Source organism: Miniopterus natalensis, chromosome 12 (assembly GCF_054644295.1).
Source record: "Miniopterus natalensis isolate mMinNat1 chromosome 12, mMinNat1.hap1, whole genome shotgun sequence".
NCBI lineage: Eukaryota > Metazoa > Chordata > Mammalia > Chiroptera > Miniopteridae > Miniopterus > Miniopterus natalensis.
The window spans coordinates 29,544,159-29,568,510 of record NC_142092.1 but is presented as its reverse complement, the minus strand read 5'-3'; the positions used below and the strand labels follow the sequence as shown (position 1 = coordinate 29,568,510).

The window sequence follows — 24,352 nt, the reverse complement described above, 5'->3', positions numbered from 1 at the left end:
CCACTCACCAAGATAAGGAGCATTAGAGTAAGACCAAATATTAGGAGGAAAGATCATGTTTTCATAGTTAATTTTAGATGTAATCAATTTGGAGATATCTATACAGAATATCTTGTTTGCATTTAGATTTATCTCTACCCATCACTATACAGTTTATCTGTATCAATAGGCAACTTCATCCACTAGTTTCTCTTGGTTTCAGCTAAGGGTGCCCCTGGCAGCTGATTACAGGAGTAAAATATTTATTCCAGTGGCTTCCTCTCCATGAAGTTGCCTTGAGCTGTGTCCTTCAAAAGAAGGTATTGGTTCAACACAGTCTCTTCTTTGTAACTCTCTCCTGGGTAACAGTAACTCCAAACAAGATAATCAGCACACATATAAATAAACTCAACCCCACACGAAATGCACATTACAATTAAACTGTTGAAAATTAGTAATAAAGATAAAATCTTAAAAGCAGTCAGAGAAATAAAATACATTACAAAGAGAGGAACAAGATAAGAGAACAGCAGACTTCCCTTCAAAAACTATGTATGGTAAAAAACATGCCATGCTTAAAATGCTAATAGGAAAAAAAATACAACCCAAAACACCCCCTCCCCTAAAAAACCCATCAACACAAAATAAAAGCTCAGAATTCATCACTAGCACACCTATATTATGAGAAATGTTAAAGGAAGTTCTTTAGACAGTAGAAAAATGACACCAGAGAGCATCATGGGAAGGGTAAATGTATGGGTAAATATAAAATCCTTTTTCTTAAATTTTTTCAAAAGATAACTATTTAAAGCACACACAATAACAGTGTACTGGGATTTATAACACATGTAGTTATAAAGTAAAATGTATGACAACAGCACAAAGGACAGGAAGAGGTAAACAGAAGTATACTGTGAAGTGGTATATAACATTTGAAGTTAACTGTGATAAATTAGGCACATCTTATAAACCCTAGAGAAGCCACTAAAAATAATTTCCAAACAATGATGTATACCTAATAAGCCAATGGTGAAGATTACATACAATATTTAAAAATATAAGAAATATTATCAGAGATTAAAAAGGCACACTCCTAAGAAAGAAGTCAATCCATCAAAAAAATGTTAAGAATCATAAATATGTATGCATCCAATACCAGAGTTTCAAATTACATGAAGTAAAATCTTTCAAACTCAGAGCAGAAATAGAAGTATTTTGATTTTCACTATACTAAACTCATTTATATTTCTATATATTAGCAACAAAAAATTATAAATTGAATTTAAAAATTACAATTACATCAAAAACATGAAATATGTAGGGATAAAGTTAACCAAATACGTGGAAAATGTGTACAACACTGAAAACTACAAAATACTGCTGAGGGAAATTAAACAATTATCCAGAAACAGATTGATAACTTCCATGCAATCTCAATCAAAATTCCCTTAGGCTTCTGTTTTTCTGTAAGAATTAACAATATGATTCTAAAATCACATGGAAATACAAAGATCCTGTGTACCTAACAATTTTGAAAAATACAAAAAAAACAGAAAACAAAACACAAAGTTGAAAGACTTATTTACCAAATTTCAAGGCTTACTATATAAAGTTGTAGTAATCAAGCCAATATAGTATTGACCTATGGATAAATGGAATAGAAGGTCCATTCACAAATATATGTTGAAATGATTTTCAACAAAGATGCAAAAGGAATATAGTGATGAAAAAATAGTTTTTTCAACAAATACTGGAACAACTGTTCAGCCATATGGAAGAAAAATAAATTTTTTATCCTTACTTCAGATAACACACAAAAATTAATTTCAAATGGACCATAGACCGAATGATAAAAAATTTCTAGTTTCCTATTAGTCATTCCTACTTGGATGCTTAAATGTTTTCATCCTAACTTCAAGCTTATTAAAAACTGAAGTTCACTGATCTCTCCTCACATTACGGACTCAAACCCTTCTTTGTTCTTTGCTGGTTCCACCACTTCACAAGTTATAAGGATAGCATATTGTTTAAGAGCATAAGCTCTAGAGCCAAATTGCCTATGTTTGAATCCTGACCACACACAGCTCAAACACTGCCTGACCTTGGGTAAATTACTTAATCTCTCTGTGCCTCAGAATAAATGTTGAACACATATCAGGTACTTAGAGCTAAACCTGGCAAACAGTCACACTACATAAAGGTTAACCACTCTCTTTTTAAATCTTATTCTTATTGCTACTATCACTATTATTACAACTATGTCCTGATTCATCTTTGTTTCTTCCTTGTTCCCCCTGTATCAAAGAAGGTACTAATTCCTGTTGATTGTTCCTGGAACAATCTGACCTCTCCCTATTTCTGGACATCAGTAGTGGAGATCTAGACTACTATAGCCTCCTTCCTACAGGCCTTCCTTTTCTTTAATTTCTTGCTATTCCAATCTATTACACACTATTGGGTTCCCAATTAACCACCATTATAAAAAGTGTGGTGGTGGAAAGTCTCAAGGTCAAGTGTTAATCCTATAAATATCAAAGCAAGCTACATTTATTTCTATGAGAGGCGCAACAACATATTATAAATTGCCTTTGAATAGAATTAGCAAAGTTCCCTATTACATCAGTAATCACTCCTAACATAGTTGAAGATTTTATTTAGGATACAAATCACCAGTCTTTTTGAGTACTCACCTGTTTGGGTCCTAGTCTCTTTTGTTTTAAGTAAAATGGTTATAAGTGCCATCAGTCTATGCTTCCAGATCCTAGAAGGTAACACTAATTGAGCACAACATTCTTTCCTGATGAGCCCAGAGTAAGCATAGTTATCAAGGAAATTAATACCAGTGGAGGAACTGGCAGACCTATGTATTGTTTTGAACTACGTAATCTCTGGAGTTTCTCCTAATTTTAAAGGTCTATGAGTCTATCCTAAGTTATACAAATCTATATAAAATTCCTCTAGTTTAAAATTAATAATTTGAAAGAAAATCTAGAAATCTAGAAAGCATTCTGAAATCTTTTATAAAAATTATTTTTGTATTGCTTCAAAATAATTTGGTTTAAAATTTAAAACTGTATTTTAAAACAAATTTCATTGTGATATTTCATTATAAATTCAGACTTTCGTGGCAATGCATTTTGGAACACTATTAAAATGAGCCCAGAAATTTGATATGGGCATACAAAAGTTACACAGCTACTCTTTGAAAGTAGGTCCTGAAAATTTGAACAACATGAACTTAATTTTTTTTAACATTTACCTTTTTTCTTCTTTTGCTCTCAGCTGTTCTTCCTGTCTCAAAACTTGAACCATTATAGATTCAAAAACTCCACTTGTCAAGCCCGCCAAACTTCGCGGTGTTGACCGACGCCTTGTTGAAGTACATGCAGTTCCCTTCTCATCCTCCAATCCATAATAGCCTCTAGATGTAACTGCTATCGTTGTCTTTTCTCTCAAGTGCCTTGGAGAAGAATAAGTCAATTCACAAGGTCAAATCTTGTGGGTAAGCAATAAACCCCCTTAACCAGCATCTTAAGAATTCCTTTGCTAACTACACAAAAACTAGTTATGCTCTAGATTTTTATTCTCCCTATATAATTTTTAATTTTCCGTACTTATCTCATAAAATCACTGATAGTTCCTTCCCTACATTTAAAAAATATGTAAAACTAAAGCATTAAAATTAAGGATTAAAGCACTATCTTTTTAATGAAAACAAGTTTTCTGTTAGCAAAATTATATGTAGCTTATCTTTATATCTCTTCATATATTTCATACTACCTATCACTGGTGTGGGAAAATGTACAATAATACAAAAAGATTTTGGGAGAGAAAATTTATGACACATAAACACTTTGAAGAAATTATAGATAAATGAAGCATTAAAATATACAATTTTAAGTTGTATTACAATATACAATTGTAAATTTGGAAATCGTCTGACTATAAGAAAAACCTAAGAATCTAGATTTCCTCTTCAACCTCACCACAAATGTTTCCCTACTTTATAATATTTTATTAATATAATAAGGTATTAACCTAATTTTTAAAGATATTGATGAAAAAGTTTCTCAACAATTTGCTTAAAACCATTCACACTGGAAAAAGAAACATTACATTAAACAAAGTTTTTTAAGTCTAGACTAAAAAATGACTTCTGGATTTGTACCTGTATGTGTTAACTGTAAAAAGCATCAGAAAAACAAACATCTGCTCTTCTAACTTTGTAAAGTCTGCCAGTCTGAAGGTTTTGTACATGTTGTTTCTACAGTGGCAAAATCAAGTCAATACTCAAAGTAAGCATTCAATATGTTATATAAGAATTTATACAAATTCAAAGTTGACCCTGTAGTCATAATTTCCTGCTTTCCTATACGTCTTAATAGAAGATAGTCTAAAAAAAATCACCAAAACATAAACCTTCATGGCATGAAGTACAATCAAACTCCTGTCCATCTTGGACTACATTCGCAGTGGTTTATTACTCTAAGTTAAGAAAAACTTAACAATTTTACTCTCAGGCCATCTAGGTCCCACAAATGGTATGATTGCAAGCTTCTACTGAACTATGGCATTATTATGTGTTTTCTCTGTTATAAGAAGATAATATTTTAACTAATTCAGCTTTAGGTAGGGAATGAACTTTTAAACTGGTTTTCCAATAATTCTCAAAAATTTGGGCTAAACTATCCATAGTTTTCAGGCTATGATTCTTTCATGCACAACAGCATTACACCTGTATGATGGCTAATAGGCTGAGAGTAAGCAATGTGGGCCCAAGGAAAATAAGATGACTGGCAATAACAGATCTGAATGGATATACTTGGGTTCATCTTAGTATAGTTTTTATTGGTGAACTAAGTACATCTGTAATGATAATCACTTCCTCATCAACACTAATAGAAGAGAAAATTAATAACTAATATTACACCAAAACATTATGACTTCTCAGAGGTCACAGTGTATGTTAAGAATTGGAGATAAAGAGAGTTGAGGAAAATAGTAAGTCACATGGGTAAATTGTTATGTAAAAAAGTGAGAAACTCAATTTTATCCTTTAACTTCATTCAGTCTTCTAAACAGAGAAGATGAAATTAATAAACTACTTCTTTAACAGTATTTTCTCAGAACAAAGACCAAAGAGAAAATAACCTTTATTACTTATCAAAAATAAAAATTTATAAGCTTTAATACTTATTTATAATTTAAAAATAAAACAGAAAACTATGTTTCTCTCATATCAACAAGATAAAAAGACTGATACTACTCAGTGTTGGAGGGGATTTTAAGAAAGAAAAATTCTCACACACTAGTGGGTGTGTAAAATTGGCACAGCATTTTTGAAAGTCAATTTGGTAATAATCATTAAGATTTAACATGCACATATCCTTTTACGCATCACCCTTCTAGGAATTTACCCTATAGATATATCTCCACAACTGTAAGCAATAAACACACACACACACACGCACACACACACACACACATGCAGTACTGTTTGTTATTTAAAAAGAACTTGAAAACATAAATATCCTTTGATACAACACAAATTAACTAAGGTAATGTACCCACAATAAGAAATAGCATCCACCTATTATAAGAAATTAGGTAAATCTACATGTGCTCACTGTAAAAGATGTCCATATCACTCTGCTGAATGTAAAAGCAAAGTTTCTGAACAAAATATATTTTTTGACCCAAAAGGAATTATATACAAGTATATATGTAAACATACATATGGCACCGAGTAGTGTGTACATGGACGAGTTCAAATACTCACCCAGACAATTGCAATCTCTTCATGACAGTTCTCTTGGCTTCTACTCTCATCTCCCTAAAATCTACTCTGGATGCAGCAACCCACATAATCCTTTTAAAAGGTAATCAGATCCTGTCATTCCCTGCTCTGTCTCCTCCAAAGCCTTCCAATTACACTTAAAATATAAAGTTCTGATGGCCTAGAAGACCTAGTGTGATATGGCCCTTACCTACCTTTCCAAACCTCATTTTCTACCATTCTGCCCTTAGATCTTTGTGTCCTGGCCACAAAAGTCTCGTTATTCTCAGTCACACCAACATCGACTTTGCACCTGATCTTCCTCCTGGAAGGCCTTCTTTCCCCAGATATTTGTATGGCTAGGCACTATCACTTCATTCAAATGTCTATTCAAACGCCAGAATACCTGAGAGGACTTCCCTGACCACCATAACTAGTAGAGGATCCCCTGTCACTCTCTATTTTAACATGATTTCTTTTCCTTCATGCTACTTATCACTACATTGCATCATATAATTATTTAATTGGTAATTAAATCTCCCCACCGGAATGAAGGTTCTAGGAGCATAAGGGCTTTGTTTAGTTAATGGCTGTAGCTTCAGAGTCTCGTGGGGGGGGGGGGGGAAGGTTTGGAAGAATACAAGCCAAGTGGCTTATTTATCATTTTAAATTTATATACGTAATTAAAGTTGAAGAATTCCCATCATCTATTTTGTCCATAGTGCAAAAAAAAAACCCTGTTAGACATTTGTAACTAAATACTTGAGTTTCATTTATCAGGGAATAAAATGCAGTAAAAAATAAGTCTTACCTTCAAAGAGAATTGTCAGATAATTAATCAATAATCAAATAATACACTAAAATAACTATCTTTTTTAAAATTTGTTTTTTCCCCTGCCTATTAGGAAAATTATTTCATGAAGTCAGTCTGATAATAGTTTGAAAATAACAGATTGCTAATTATAAGCAAAAGCTAAGCAATAATTACAGTTGATTTACTGAGTTTTATAGTTATCTTTTTTCCCCCCACAAAGCATGAAAGGTATTTTCTCTGTTGTTAATACATTTCAAATCTCAGAATTCTGAGGCTCAATTCTGTTTAAAATTATTAAAATAAGTATTAAGAAGGAAGTGATTTGATATTAATCTTTACTTATGGTTAATATATGGACTAATACTGACTCCCTAGTAAATACATATAGCAAGGTTTCTATTATGATGTTGTTGTGTCACTTATAAAAATTGTATCTGTACAATTAAAACTTAGAAACAGAATTATCTAACCTACTTAAAAATATTCTAAAGTTTCAGTCACTTTTTTAAAAATCCATTACTTAAAAATATTAAAATGCAACTATAGCCCTCAGGGGTACTGGCAAGAGAGAATACTAAAAATGAGGTGATAGTTAATGAAGACACTATTTATGTATGTACAGGCAAGATTAAGGAAACTATGAAGGGATGGTGAAGCACTCCTGGGCTAGTCACGGAGCCATCACACTCTAGGCCCAATAGGGGAATGAGAGGCAATAGTTACTGGAACTGAGAGAGCTGTAATTGTAGAAGAGGGCCACACAATGATAAAAGCAGTTACTGACAACCTGCAGCCTAGCAAAGAGAAAGCTCTTAGAATAAATATCCCTACCTCCCTGTCCTGTCAGTGCCTCCCACTGACTGACCCCAATCAGAAGCCAGAGAATAAGGCAGACCAGTTGATGCAGTCCTTAGAAATCAGCCTCTTGGGGTGCAGTGCACAGGTGGAGAATGGATTTGAGGAGGCAAATGAAGATTATTCAGCACAAGACCTTGTATTAGTTTTTAAGAGCAACTCAATGAAATTAGGAAAGACAGAACTTTTACTGGTAGATTTCAGCAAAAACTTTTTCATGTTTGATAGATATGCTTTATATGTAGTCAGCCTGGCCTGCAATGGCCTTCTTCCATCTGGATTTATGTATACTTATGAGTGCTGAACTACAAAAATCATTAAAACCAAGTACCAAAATAAATCTAACTTAAAACAAGTCCTTCAAATAGCTCTGCAGCCAAGTATTAAACCATGATTTTCAAAACTAATGAAATACCATAATGGCCTCACCAAAATAAGTTTTTGTAATATTAATATTTTAAAATTACTTACAATATGCTTAATCTCATATTTTAAGTATCTAGTTTAATGTTTTATGCTTTATAATATAGAAAACATAATAGTATATAAATATGTAGATATGATTTATAAATAAATATGCATACAATGGGGAATATTTTAAAATTTTTTCTGCTTAGAAGTCAAATTATAAAAGTTTAGAGACCACTACTTTTATCTGCAACTATACAGGGTGTCCCAAAAACATGTATACACACTTTAACAGCTGACAGCTCAACTGATGTTTCTTTCTTTTTAGCCAGACTAAGCTATGAACAAAGGAAATTTATCCTGAAAGGCTACTGGAAGTTTGAAAATGCAACTGAAGTACAAACACTGCCCTCTCAAAATGTATACATACTTTAACAGCTGATAACTCACTAAACTGTCACTCCTTTTCAGGTTTAACTGATTTGAAATAATCGGTGAAGCCAGACTAAGCTCTGAACAAAGAAAACTTATCCACTAGACTTTTTTATGGGGATACATAAGAGATAAAAGTTTACGGTACAAACAGGCAACAGTGGAATTGAGTGCGCACAAACACTGAACAAAATGATTCCTTTTTTTTTTTTTTTTTTTTAATATATCTTTATTGATTTCAGAGAGAGGAAAGGAGGGGAGAGAGAGAGATAGAAACATCAATGATGAGTCATTGATCAAGCCTGCAACTGGGCATGTACCCTGACCGGGAATCAAACCCCAATCGCCTGGATCCTAGGTCCACGCTCAACCGCTGAGTCACGCCCGGCCGGGCAAAAATGATTCTTGATATTTGTGGTTCCATTGCTTCAAGTTATCAGCAGTGCCTGGCCCAGAATGGTCATCAGTTTGAAAACAAGCATTGACATACAAAAAAAGATACACTTCTGTAGATTCTTTTAAAATCTGAAAATGAATTGAATGTTAATAAACACTGACTTTTTAAAAAAAAACCTCACCAGCGGATATTTTTTCCATTGTTTTTCAGAGAGAGTGGAAGGAGGGGGAGAGAGAGAGAAACATCAATGTGAGCCATGCATCGATTGGTTGCCTCCTGCACATGCCCTGACCAGGGCCGGGGATCGAGCCTGCAACCAAGGTATGTCCCCTTGGCTAAAATCGAACCTAGGACCCTTCAGTCTATAGGCTGAGCCAAACTGGCTAGGGCAATAAACACTAACTATAATCATTCGAAGTGTGTATACATTTTGAGGGGACATCCTATATATTGGATACCCAAAAGAGTTGTTGGTAAAAAAAGTCTTCATACCTACTAAAAGAGCATTTATCACAGACTAGTAAACTTATTTCCTACTTGATCCTCTTTACCATCTACTCTCCCAGTTGTTTCTCTATTGCTCCTGTATTTTTAACTTATCTTTATCCAGACCTCCAGTTCCTTGTTTGATTCCTTCATTTGCTCTAACATAATCCAGCCTCTTTCAGCTATTCACACAGATAACTAGTTGGGACTCATCATATATGACTAACCTCTTCGCTTTTCTCATCTCCCTTAATCAATTATCTTTCTGGCTCAGGCACCCAACCTCTCTCATGCATCTCAGCCATAAAAACTCCTTCACTCCTATACTTCCACTACTAAGCACTGTGGGAAAAGTCCCACCTTAAAGTCTGTTGTCTACCTGTAATCTAAACTGGGCTCAACCCTGTCTAAAACCACTTCTTTGAAGGAAGTCAACTTCCTCATTGGTTTTCCATAACAAAAATTTCAAATGCCATCTTTTTTCAGTTTAAAAATTTTTTTCCCAATTATAGTTAACATTCAATATTATATTAGTTTCACATGTACAGCACAGGGGTTAGATATTTATATAAAGTTATTCCCCCAATAAGTCTAGTACCCATCTGCAAATGCCATCATTATTTAAAAACTTTAGCCCACTGCTCATCATCACTTGGCAGCTGACTCTGCCATTTATTTCACAGACAAAATGGTAGTTTTAAGAGCTCCATTAACTTCCTGTTTCTCAAAAAATAAAATTGTCTGAATCCAAACAAAATTATCTAAATGCAACTTTAAGATGCTGTGAAAAATGCGCTTCCCATCCTCTGATCAAAAAGTGATTCCACTATAGGTTTTCAGAATTTGTATTTCATTAATTATCTTTTGCATCTTCAACCTGAACCTGCTAGTTGCCTTTAGCATAAAAATACATCAAAGTTTATATTAACAACAAACCATACCCCTTGAAAAGAGTCACATCTAAACTGCTGGTCCATTTCACCTTTCATTCACACCTTAATCTGGCATTCGCATGCATCTCCTCCACCAAAATTAGTCTCCTAGTTATGAAATTCAATTGATATTTTTCAGTTCTTATCTACTCAATGTCTCTATACCATCTGATTACTCTTTTGTCAAGCACTTAACCTGGACTTTGCAGAAAGGGCAGTTTTGGATCAGTAAGGAAAGAAGAAAAATAGTAATTAAGGAAAACATTCATATTATTCAAATTCATTTATTCAAAATATTAAATGAGCAGCAAAGGATTCAGCAATGAGCACTGTGACAGTTTGTATATACTAAGTGAGAAGTATAAAAATCAAAGATGGCTTTAATATACTTAGGTTGAAACAATGGTGACACCACTGGAAAAGAATGTGAAAGTTGAAAAGAAAAATAAAACAACTGGGAAGCAGACCTGAGTTAGAAATATGTACTTAGTTTTTAACATTTTGAGATAACAGTTGCAGAATAAATTGGAAAAATTATTTGGACATAAACACAAAACTAAGACAAAAGGGAAAGCTCAAGATACTGTTTTAAGAGTTCTCATAATAAAGTTTTAATAAAAAATGATTTCTCCAGAGAAATAAATATAGGGAGATACAATCTAAAGGCATAACTTTAGGGATTATCCAGTTATAAGGAGAAACACAGCTAAAGAAGAGAAATACTGAAAAGATAAGTTAAAGAAATAGTTTAAGAAACAGAGAGGCCAAAGAAGAAAAATTTCAAATACTAAGTGATCTACACAATTTAATTCTCTAGACAGATGGAGAAAGGGCTAAGTAAAAGCCAAGGATTAAGCAGTAAGACATTCATTAGTAAAATTCAAGAGGGCAACTTCAATAAGGAATTAATAGCAAAGATCCTTATAAGTTAAAAAAACCTTTCAAGGCCTTTGTGGCACCAAATAAATGACTTAATTCCCAAAAGAACAACTGAAGACCATCATAACAAATTTTTAAAAAACTAAACATTTTGCTTAGAATAAATTTCCATTTCTTGATTTTGTTCTTCTAATTTAACTAAGGCACAAAGGTAAACTTTTTAGCTACATTGAAATGGTATTTTGAAAGTGCTTTACCAACCTCAACAACTTTGATAAGCATTTTTAATAAGTTAGGACTGTTCTGCTGAACAAACATTTTACTACCATGACAGCTGTTCTTCACCATCCAGAAGCAATCAGGAGTTCTCAGTAAAGGCAGAGCAGAAGGCTTCTTAGGTCACTAACTCTCATACAATCCAGTTATGTTCATGTTCCAATGAAGATGCTAAAGTTGTGACAAGTCTACAAAAGGGGGGCTGATAGATAGCTTGGCTTCCTATTGTTGGCCAACTCCTCTAAATATTTGCCAAGTATTGATGAGGCTTTAAGGTAGAAGACTGTAAATTCAGCACACTTTCAGATTCAGACAATGGCACAAAGAGGAAAGACAGGAAAGCTAGGGCGAATCTTGCTACTGCCTACCTGAAAAAACAGGTCATAACAAAGAGATGCACGAGTCCATCAAGAACTGAAGGCATTATAGTGCCTGCAGAATGGAAAGAATATCATTTTTATTCCCCACAAACCAGTAATTTCTATTCTTCTCTCACATATTTCTTATGTCAAGTGACCAAAACATGAGTGATACAAACGCTGATTCCACTGTACTATTAAAAAATATATTATTAAAAGGTATATTATATTATTAAAAAGTACCATGGAAAAATAAAAACATAAAAATTTCATTTCTGGAAAATTCAGAAAAAGAAAAATCATTTGATGGAGGACTCATCCTACCATATATTAAAAAGGGGGTGGTGGGATTGACCAAAGAATTTATATGCATATATGCATAACCCAAGGACATGGACAATGGTGTAGTGAGGGACTGGGGAGGACGGTGGAAGGGGTAGAGGGGGTCAATGGGGAGAAGAGGGGACATCTGTAATATTTTGAACAATAAAAAAAATTAAAAATTAAAATAAAAAATAAAATGGATTTTATAGTTACAGTATTATATAAGTTTAATACCAGAAGATGAACAGTGAGACATACCAACAGCACAGTGAAGAGAAGTCAAAAATAGATCCAAATAAGCAGGGTCAGGATGAGCCACTGGGACCACTCTTGAGGCAAGCAACCAGGAAGATATGAGGTGAGGTACGGCCAGCAAGCAATGGGGCTGTGTTGCGAGGTGTGGGGTGAGGCCAAATGTGAGCAACAGGGACCCAGAGGACATCAGGTGAGGGGATGGCGGGGGGGGCACATGAGGTGAGAGAAGGGAGGGGAACAAAAAACAAAAAAGAAGATCCAAAAACATCAGGAATTTAATATATTATAAAAATGGTAAATAAAATCAATAAAGAAAAGTGATGCTGTGACAACTGGCTGGACATGAGAAAAAAGTAAAGCTGGATTTCAACCTTACTCCTTGATCAAAATAAATTTCAGACAGATCCATTCCTTTGTTCATTTGTTCACTTATTCCTTCATTCAGTATTAATTTACGTGTCAGCAGCAACACTTACAGGCACGATTCCTGTCCTCATTAAACTTACATGCTAGTAAAAAAATATACAGCCCAGGTGGGCGTGGCTCAGCAGTTGAGCATCGACCTAGGAACCAGGCGATCTGGGTTCGATTCCTGGCCAGGGCACATGCCCGGGTTGCGGGCTGCAACCGATCAATAACTCTCTCATCATTGATGTTTCTTTCTCTCTCTCTCCCTCTCCTTTCCTCTCTCTGAAATCAATAAAGATATATTAAAAAAAAAAAAAAAGAATATAAAAAAATATACAAAAAGTGAACAAATGTGTGCATACATATATAAGCTGTAAATATAAGTCAAATATTATAAATTCTGTGAAAGATAGTCAAGAATAATTTCTCTGAGGAAGTGAAAGGAGGAGAAGCCACCATGACAAAACCAAACCAACCATAACAAACCAAACCAAAACAAAAAAACCTTTGGAGATAGTGTTCTAGATAAAAGAAAATACAAGTATAAACGCCCTCGCTTGAGAAATGGCATGGCAAGTATATAAAAAACAGTAAACAAAACTCCTTACTCTACTCTAGCCTAAGTGCTGCTGAAGTGCTTTAAGCAGAGTGCTTCCTTCTCTTAATGTATATATATATTTTTATAACACTTTATTAAATTTATTGGGGTGACAATGGTTTATATGAACATATAGGTTTCAGGTGTGGGTTTCTATGTTACAAGATCTGTATATTGCTTTATGTGCCCACCACCCAAAGTGCCCCTTATGCCCCCACCCCCTTCCCTCTGGCAACCACCACAATGCTGTTTGTATCCACTAGATTCAGTTTTATATCCCACATATGAGTGAAATCATATGGTACTTAGCTTTTTCTGACTGACTTATTTCACTTAGCATAATATTAATGTCAATCCTACCACCACAGGTATCTAAATGCTCCCTTCTTTAAATCTTTTATAATCTTATTCTCCCCAGCCTCTCTCAGGTAGAAAAACTCCTTTCCCTCAATCCCTATAGCTCTCGTTCATAAGCAGGAAAGCACAATAGTTAAGTACCTGGGCTCTGGAGCCAAACAGTCTGGATTCAAATCCAGGTCCTGCCACTAACTAGGTTTGGGCAAATTAGTCTTTTGTGCCTTATCTCTTCATTTGTAAAGCAGGTTGTGTAAATCATTAATTACTTCAAGAGTTGTTGTGGGGATTAAACAACTTAATATAGGTAAAGCCCCAGAATGACACAAAGGCACTTAATAAATGTTAACTATTACTAAAATTATGATAAAAAATGTAATTTCAAACTTTCTGCTGGGCTTTTGTATATTAAAGGCAGCCAAGACAGGCTCTGTTTCTACTTGTTCTACTTTGGCAAATTATGAGTTCTGTTGAAGAGGATAGTCATAAAACATACTAATAATAATACTGGAAAGTTAGCTAACTTGTGTGATCAGAAACATAAAAATATATTTTAACCTATATTTTTAATACATATTTCACAAACTCATCAAGGCATGACTGATAACTTCAACTTACTTTTTGATAACTTAGGCTAATTACTAGTGAAAGTGGTCTGTCATTTTTTTGTTGGTAGTCAAACAAAGCAAAAGATAGCTTAATCCATATGGCAAAAGTTAAAATTTAGAAGAAAAAAAAATACAGATCAAAAAGCAAAACAGCCCTGGCCGGTATGGCTCAGTTGGTTGAGCATCGTCCTGTGCACCAAAAGGTCACTGGTTCGATTCCTGATCAGAGCACATACCTAGGTTATGGGTTCAGACCCCCCAGTTGGGGCAAATGTGATATTTCTTTCCCTCTCCCTTTCTTTTTTTCTTTCTCTCTCTCTCTCTCTCTCTCTCTCCCTTCCTCTAAAATCAATAAACATATACTCAAGTGAGGTTTAAAAAACTAAAAAACAAAAGGCACATTACAGAGTTCTACTATTGTTACCCTATTAGTGTACAGTCCCACATGTAACAATTTCACATGTAACATATGATTAACAATAAGTAAAATCAAATCTAATAGGTGATAAGCAGAATATAAAACTACATATGGCAAATCCAAATTTTGTATTAAAATTCTGTTATGTGAGTAAATAATGTATATGTATATAGATGAGATCAAGAAAACTAACAAGTAGAAAAATTAAAGACGGCGACGGACTGAGTGGAAGCCACACTGACACTCTCCCTGGACCAAACTGGAATTACAACTAAAATATAGAAAAGCCATCCTGAATAATCAACTACAACTGAAGACTAGTTGGAGAACACCCTCTTAACCAAGGAGGAACAGTGGAGACCAAAGAGAGAATGGTAGGAAATGCAGAGGCACAAGAGGGCTGGCTGGGCTACCACACCCAGTAGCTAAAAGTCTGGAGGGAGATCTCAGCTATGGGGGGTTCCCACTGAGGACTCTAGGGCCTAAACCCCAGGCTGGGCTTCCCAGCCAGAGCACCAGAACTGAGAAAGGGGCCCACACAACTGGCTGTGAAAAACAGCTGGCTTTCTGTCTGCCAGGGAGAGACGGCTGGAAATGCAGGCACCCTGTTAAAGAGCCAACACACAAAGTTTTGCAGGCACCCACTCACCTCGGGCTCCAACAGAGGGAGGGCAGAGAGAACTGGAGCTGTGTGAGGAGAATCTAGGGTTGTGGGCTCTGGAGACAGAGCTCAAAGGGCACCCCTCTGGATTCCTGTGCTGAGTCATTCCCCCATACTTCAGAGGAAATCTTTCTTGGGCAGACATTTACCTTCTAGCAGCTTTTGCCTGAGGGGGAAGCAATTGCCCCACCCTGCTGGAAAACATTTCCCTTTACCCCAAGGAATTTCTACAGCCTGAGCCTCCTTAAGAGGCTGATAACAACCATCTGCCCCATCCTGTGGAGTTTCTACAGCCTGAGGCTCATTAAGAGAATCAGATTAATCAATCTGCAGGCACAGGAAGACCTCAGAGTGCTTTGAGTCTTTGCCTGATGTGCTTCTGGACCCAGGCCTTGGAAAAGCAGACTTTGGTGTGCATCTTGGTCCTATCCAAAGGCACCCAACCCCAACAGAGGGGACCTCAAGTTGCGGGTTGATAGCTCCAAACAGGGTACTCAGGGCCAGTCACAAAGCATCTGACATTGGCCTGCACCAGAGACCTTCTAAAGAGGCTGAGAGCCCTAGCAGGCCTACCTAATACATAGGAACAAACCCAAATAAGCAGCCAAAATGGGGACACACACACACAAAAAAACAAGCCTCCAAGTGAAAGAACAAGAGAAGTCTCCAGAAAAAGAGCTAAATGAAACGGAGATACGCAATCTATCAGATACAGAGTTCAGAATACTGGTTGTAAGGATGCTTAACAGCATGAAAAAAGATACAGAAACTATGAAGGAAATGAAGAATGACATAGCAGAAATAAAGAATGCATTGGAAGGAATAAATAGCAGATTAGAGGAAGCTGAGGATCAGATCAGTGAATTAGAAGACAGGGGAGAAAAAAATCACACAATCAGAGATGCACAAAAGACAAAAAATTTAAAAAACAGGAGGACAGTCTAAGGGAGCTGTGGGACAACATGAAACGTAACAATATTCGCATCATAGAGTGCCAGGGGAGGTCAAAAGTAAGCAAGGGTTAGAGAACCTGTCTGAAGAAATAATGGCAGAAAACTTCCCTAACCTGGTGAAGGAAAAAGTCACACAAGTTGAGGAGGCACAGAGAGTCCCAAGCAAGAAGAATCCAAAAATGCCCATGCCCAGACACATCATAATTAAGATGCCAAGAATTCAAAACAGAGAGAGAATATTAAAGGCAGCTAGAGAAAAGCAATCTGTTACTTACAAGGGAGCTCCCAAAAGGCTGTCAGCTGACTTCTCATCAGAAACTCTATAGGCCAGAAGGAAATGGCATGAAGTATTCAAGGTAATGCAAAACAAGGATCTGAAACCAAGACTACTCTATTCAGCAAGGCTATCATTCAAAAACAGATGGTGAAATAAAGAGCTTTCCAGACAAGGCTAAAGGAGTTTATCATTACCAAACCAGCATGGCAGGACATGTAAAAGGGGCTGCTGTAATAAGAAGAAATAGAGAGAGAAACATAGGCATAAAGAATTAAAATTGCAATAAGTAAGGACTTATCAATAATAACCTTAAGGACTTTAAGGGAGAGATCAACATTCATAGACGTGGACTTGAATACCCCACTGACTTCACTGGATAGATCTTCCAGACAAAAAGTCAACACAGAAACAGTGACTCTAAATGGCACACTAGATCAGATGGATTTAATTGATATTTACAGAACATTTCACCCCAAAGCTGCAGAATATACATTCCTCTCAAGTGCACATGGGTCATGCTCAAACACAGACCACATGCTAGGGCTCCTCTACTATGAGCCCTTCATTGTCACCTTCCAGTTTGGCTGGGCTGCTACAGATAGCCCACCTCAGCCTCATCCCCAAGCTCATCACCAATTACCACGATTAAGGTAGAGCCCACGGCTCTACCTACAATTTCAAGGCTGAAATTCTATCAAGCATCTCAGATCACAACAGCATGAAATTAGAAATCAACTACAGTAAAAACACTCAAAAACATTCAAACACATGGAGGCTAAATAGCATATTATCAAACAATGAATGGGTTACCTATAAGATCTAGAAAGAAATAAAAACCTTCCTGGAAACAAGTGAAAATGAACACACAACAACTCCAAACCTATGGGACACAGAGAAAGCAGTACTAAGAGGGAAGTTCATAGCACTACAGGCCCACCTCAAAAGGCAAGAAAAATTTTTAGTAAACTATCTAACCCTAAAACTTAAATAATTAGAAAGCTCCCCTGTGAAGCCATACAGACCAGGGCTTTTGTTTGCTGGAAGTTTTTTTTATTACTGCTTGGATTTCATCAGCTGTTATTAGCCTATTCAGGTATTCTGATTCTTCCTGATTCAGTTTTACATAATCTCACTGTATGCAATCTAATAAACAAAATAGACTGAGAAACAAAACAGATCCAGAGACATAGAAGCATGGAACAGACTGATGAATCTCAGTGGGAAGGTGGGGGTGGGGGAGTGGGTGGGGAGAGATTAATCAAAGAATTTATATACATATATGCATAACCCGTGGACACAGACAACAGTATGGTGAAGGCCTGGGGGGGGGGGGGTGTGAATGCGGGTTGGAGGGATCAATGGGGAAAATATAGGGGGATATCTGTAATACTTCCAACAACAAAGATAAATTAATTAAATAAATAAATAAGTAAATAAATAAATTCCTTAGCAAGCAATCAAGAATATCCATAATTAGCCCCAACCTACCTTTCTAGACTTATCTGCCACTATAGCTCTTCATCATCGCCCTATACTCTAATCATTGGGTAAAAACTGTTCCTCTGGAATACTCCGTACTCTTCTGACCTATACCTTTGTTTCTGTTTACCTACCACCTTGAAGGTATAATGTCACATTTATCATTGTTTCCACAGGGCTTTACCTATCATATAATAGTTCAAGTAACTATTTAATGAACTCAAGTTTGCCTATCAATATTCTACCCACCCTCCAAAACTTTAACCTCTAGAATGAAATCTAATAAAGTATTTTTCAATCCCAGCTCCCTCCTCCCCCCTTGCAGTTACAACTTCTTTGTACTCCCCTAATACTCTATAATAAAGCTCACCACAATAGTCTTCAAAGTATGCACCCTTGGAACATAGTTATTTCATGAGCTGAACCAAGATGTACCACCATGATTATTTTCTCCCAACTTGCGGGGGGGAGGGGGAACTAAGGTACTAAATACAATCTTTTCAATCAAGCGTTTCCTCCCATAATTTTACAAAGCCTTTTGGACCCCCTAACAAAAGAAATAATATGATGCAACTAAATACATCAATTATTTTATGATATTCTGCAAATAGTAGTATGATTTCCAGATGTTCTGACAATGGAACAAGTCTGAGAATGAATCAGTTTTAAGATATTTTACTTTTTATCATAATTGTGTATGTACCATCTTTTAAACCTCTTGAGGACAGAAACTGCTTCCCCAAGTCCTAGCAGGTACTCAATAAATGTCTTGTTAAAATCCCTCATCCTTTCAAGACTGCACTTAAACATTTTCTGAATCTTCTCTAAATAACAGGGCTATTTTTTTTTTTTAAATGGCAACTATAGCCCAGCCAGCATGGCTCAGTGATTGAGCGTCCACCCAGGAACCAGGAGATTATGGTTTGATTCTGGTCAGGGCATATGCCTGGGTTGTGGGCTCGATCTCCAGTAGGGGGCGTGCGTGAGGCAGTTGATGAATGATTCTCATCATTGATGTTTCTCTCTCTGAAATCAACAATTATAACAAACAGAACTACACGGAGTTTCAAGCTCTAACATTCTGTAGTTCTGAACAAGGGACAAATCCAGATTCTATTACCAAAGGTCCCCAATTTCTAAAGATTTACATAAAAAAGACAGAATTACAGAATCCAATGGGGGTGAGGAAAGTTAGATTACTAGGGAAAAAGAAACATCTTGTTAAAATTCCCAATTAATTTCTGAGTTTTGATCTTAACTGAGAATAAGCTAGTCAGCAAAATTCAAATTTAACTCAGGAGGGGATTAAAATCGGTCTACAAAATTCTTTTGTATTTCAATTACTACTTTTACTTGGAAATCTCTATTTTAAAATTTTTGAGGTTTCATGATGCTTTTGCACTCTCATCCCCAAGAAAAATATTCTACCAACTAAAAAGCAATGATAAAAAATAACCTTTAGTTCTATTTTAAGAAAGCTTTTTACCCATGTACCATTTAACAGCAACTTAATTCAGAAATGAAAAATAATTTTAACAAATATATATTACATTAAAGCTTATTTTCACCAAAAGATTATTTTAAGTGGCCAAAATAAAAATTTTAGGTTCAGCTCTGTTGGGGTCACTGGTGATGCCTCTTCTATAACTACAACCTTTTAAAACTAGAAAAAGCCATCTTCTAACTATATAGCAATATTCTTAAAGCTTTCAAAATATTTTAAAATTTAAAAGCTTTCAAAAAACATGATCATTTAAAATTTGCCAGAGGCAAAAATTCTTATTACAGTTTGACAGTTTCTAAAGCTTTGTGCATAACTTCCTAACTATGAAGTATTCTCTATTCCTTTCTACTTAGATTTTTCTCCCTATTTTAATGTTAATTGATATTTATCTTAGTTGCTTCAAATAAATGAATGAGATTCTTTCTAGAAATATAACTCTCGAGAATAGATATGTTGTCTGTTTTAGTTCGTTATATTACAAATAATATATATAATCTAGTTCTATATTACTAATATATATTTATATGTGATTATAAACGATATACATAGTGTTATTAAAAACGCCACAAAGAGCAAGACAAAAATAAAAATTAAAAAGGATAAAATGAAATATACTGAAGTTGTAATGTTTTCTTTCCTCACCCCAACCAATCATCCTTCATATCTCCTGGGGTGCAGACACTACTCTGGAGACCATACTGTAGCCATACAGAAGTACCAATAGTTCCCAGAAACTGTATACTATTTCATGCTTTGCATTCACTGCAGTTCAGCATTCTGGAATGTCCATTTCATACACTCCAAAAAAAACCCCAATAGCAATATTCAACTTCAAGAATCAGTTCAAGTGTAAACTTCTATATGATATCTTGTAACTACTGTATTCTCTTTTCCCTTTATCTTTCTTCTCAATTGCCATCCCCAGTATTCTCCCCCTCCCCTTCAGATTTAGGTCTCTTCCCTCTTAAATTTCCCTGTACCTGGTCTATATGTCCATTACAGACTCAACTTTTTTAAGTCTCTTTTTCCCTACTCAACTGTAAACCATTTAAGAGCAGAGAACTTATCTTTTGATCTCAGGGATTTGAATGTCTAGCTCTGGCAGATAAACTCTCATATACAATCAACTAATCTAGCCTAACACTCTCATAGCACAGATGAAGAAATTGAGATTCAAGTTATATAATGAGTCCAAAGTACTAATGCCATTGGGCTGCTCTACAATGATAATATAGCATCCTTTTTACCTAAGATAACTCGTTTCATGCTCACTAACAGGCTCACTAGTATATAAAGTAGATGTAAAGCTCTTCTTAGTGTAAATTTGAAAATAAGAGTTAATTCAGTATCTAACAAATATATACCAGAAGACAAGAGAAAACTTAAATAAGCCCTGGCTGGGTAGCTCAGTTGGTTAGAGTGTCCTCCATATACACCAAGGTTGTGGGTTCAATCCCTGGTCAGGGCACATACAAAAATAAACCAAACCAATGAATGCAAAATAACTGGAACAACAAACTGATATTTCTCTCTCTCCCTTCCTCTCTCTCTAAAAATCAATAAATAATTTTTTTAAAAAAAACACTACTTAAGCGATAATATCTAAATGATTGGTTTTTTATTAGTAAAATATCACATACCACTTATTTACAAATAAGGTATCTGAGTCATCTATTTGCTGAAAATCATATTCATATGGAGTCTATAGCATGCTCTGGAACATCTATATATTTTAACTGCATACTGAAGAGTTGCAACCTATGCTTTTTCTCAAAGTTGTGTCCACTCAAAGCATTTATTGAGTAATAACTCAGATTTTAGGCTAGTACATAAAAAGAAATGATTTCCTAGTATCAACAAGTGTGATCTTGCAAAATGTTTACATACACGAAACATTAAAAAAGTGAGACTCAAAACTTTTATCTGTTTGAGACCATCATATTACTTTACTTTTTGCTACTAAAATGCAAGAAATTTATCTCTCTTAGACTAATAATATCAGAAATATATTATGTTTACAAACAAAAGAATGTTACAAGTTTAATTTCTAAGTATGGATGCTATTAAATCATATCAGAATGAGCTTAGACACTGGGAATGATTCTAAGTATTCAGAAATTTACCTTTATGTGAAAGAGAAATAGTCTCCCTGCTCTGTTATGGGACTTGAAAAATTATTTATTATACACACAATGCTTTTGAAAATACCTGTAATTCATTAAAATCTATATGCTACTTCTTGGCATTTTCATGCAGTCAATCTCTTGCCTCATTCTAAATCCTGTTTCTAGCTGTAAAATTGTCTGCTTGGATTAAATCTATGGTTCCTTCCAGTTCTAAAATCTTATGACATCAATTTGTAGTATATTTTATTACTTAAAAATAATAACATGTATGGATTGTTTTTTATGTTGGTCATAACTACAAAGTACTGTGGAGTCAAGGGTAACAAATACACTAAAAAAGTATTAAAAGTAATTTACAAAGCAAATTTGTGAATAATTATTCTGCTACCAAATAATTCTATTTTATGAAAGGATTCAAGAAAAGGTTCCTTAGTTTAAATACAGCTTCCCTAATGAGTCAAGCATTGTTAACTACTGTTTTCAATGAAAGAAGTCACTGATTGTGGTGAAAACAGCATATAGAAGTCAGTGACAAATTAGATTATTTTAATATTACAATTGTAAGTCAAGGGCCAAAAAATTAACACAACTTTTCAGGAGCTATTCCATAAAAACACTGTACAATGCCCAGTTTCAGATATGAGGAAAATATTCATTTTACTCAACTACTACTATAATGATAAACATTTATATTGGGCTCACTATGGGACGGGCACTGTTGACTTTACATTTAACTCATTTAATCCTACAACAACCCTATTAGGTAAGTACTATTGTTATCTCCATTTTACAGATGAGGAAACTAAAGCTAAATAAGTTCACTTCAGCTAGTAAAGAGTCAAACTACTACTCAACTGTTTCCAACAACAGTCAATTACTTTTCTATTCCTAAAAAACTGCCACTTGAGAAATTAGTTTGGCTTGTACAAATTTTATAATTACGTTTATTTTAGTGGCTTCCATTAATTCCTCTCACTAAATTAAAATAACTGACTGGATATATGGATGGAGTACACCAACAGCACAGTGTCACCTGAATTGCCAATGATTTGTGGTAGAATAAACACAAGTATCTAAACGTACTAACAATTTTGTGTTGAAGCACCCACTATTGGAAAACTTCAGTCTCCTCAGATGAAGCTGAGACGAAAAGATCAGGAGTACACCAGAGTAATCATTAACCACTTAATAACTCCATAAATCTCCGATGGCCGACATGGGTAGAAAAACGATACTATTATTTTTTTAATGACTGGGAACAACCACCGTTTACATGAGCTAAAATTATTTCTCTAACGATATTTCATCCTTAAACCTTTTTATACTGTCTTGCTAAACTGTCTGAAAGTTACGGATCCAAATTCCATCCCCACTAAAACTTTTCCTCTGCCTACTCCTATAATTCTTCCGACGGGCACCACTTCACTTTCCACCTACAAACTTTACCTGCTCTTAGGCTCTGGCCTCGGCTTCCTTCCCAGCTTCTTTTCATCTGGGTGCAGGGCTCCTCCACCAACACCTACCACACCCCTGCGGGCCCCCGCCCAGAGAGGCTGCTCCTCCCAGGGTTCTCCAGCACCGACTCAGCACCTATCAGCTACGCCCCCCGGCCCCTGGCCCAACCCATCCTCGGACACGTGCGAGGGTGTGTTTGTGTCAGTCAGCCAGTCCCACCTGGGACGCGGCTCACTCACCGAGAGAGAAGCGCCAACTTCTGCTCCAGCATCATCTCCAGTTTCTGGCCCTGTCTGGAGATCCAATGGTCCACTCCATGGAGGCGGTAGCAAGTCTCCAGCATCGACCTGAAGTCCGCCACGAACTCGGTGATGCCCGCGTACTGGCCGCTACTGAACTTCTCCTCCATCTTCAGCAGACACATGCCCAGCCCGGGCTGCTGCGGGAGGGATCGACTGCCCCGGCTCCCGCAGCGCGGCCCCTCAGCCACCTCCTCCTCCCTGGTGGCAACGCCCCCCAAGGGCTGCAGGAAGGGGGCGGTGAGGCCCCGGTGCTTCTCCTGCAGGAACTCGCCCAGGATGCGGTATCCCTGCTGCAGCTCGTAGTTCAGCTCCTGCTCCTGGCAGCCACCACTCCCGACCACCATCGCCTCCTCCTCCTCCTCCTCCTGGTCGTCCGCGTCTTCCCGCGACGAGGCACTCCTCCCTCGGGTCGGCCCTGAGGCCGGGGCCGCCGCTGCCACCTCCTCCTCGTCCTCCGCCGCCGGTGGCGGCCGCTCCTCCTCCCCCGCGGGCTCCATCTCCCCCGGCGTCTGGGGCACGCTCATGCCCCGGGCAGGCCCAGGTTGGGCGATGTGGAGCTGCCGCTCGAGGCGCCGGGGGACGCGTGAGCGCGGGCTGCTTTCTCAGGGCTCAGCCGCACCGCGCAGCCCCAGCCGCATCGGGCCTCGCTCTCCTCAGCAGCCGGCTGGGCTCCGCGCGTGCGGGGGTCTCGAGCTCGCCGCCAGTGGGGCGGGGTTACATGGCGCGCGGGGGATGGGGGAGAGAAGAGGAGAGCCTAGGTGCCCTCCTCTCCCCTCCCCCCGGCGGCGGCGCGCGCGCGGCTCTCGCCTGCCTCACCCCTCCGCGCCCCGCCCGCTCTTCACCCGCCAGGCCCAGCAGGGCCGCCGCGGCCTGGGCGCCCCACCCCCTCCCGGGCCGGCTAGGGGACTGGGAGGGGGCGAGGACGAAGGAGGGGGTTCTCTCGCCTCCCCCGAGCGGGCCGCAGCGGAGGGCCGCGGCGGGTCGGGCTCCTCCTCCTCCTCTCCCTCACACCCCTCCCGCCCCTCTCTACCTGCAGG

At 37.1% G+C, this 24,352-nt stretch overlaps 1 protein-coding gene across 2 annotated transcripts in view; it reads right to left on the bottom strand.

Moving 5' to 3' along the window:
- The window catches only part of BRD10 (bromodomain containing 10), an 83,129-nt gene extending 59,073 nt beyond the window's left edge, over positions 1 to 24,056 (bottom strand). Inside the window, exons 1-2 of one of the 2 annotated variants that reach the window (XM_016214250.2) lie at positions 23,253 to 24,056; positions 3,239 to 3,439 (exon numbers count right to left, since the gene is read on the bottom strand). In XM_016214250.2, the coding sequence (XP_016069736.2) occupies positions 3,239 to 3,439; positions 23,253 to 23,839 (788 nt within the window). In that variant the 5' untranslated portion in view covers positions 23,840 to 24,056. The remainder of the gene's footprint in view (positions 1 to 3,238; positions 3,440 to 23,252) is intronic. The other variant, XM_087822672.1, reaches the window with a different exon arrangement.
- Between the last annotated feature and the right edge of the window lie 296 nt (positions 24,057 to 24,352).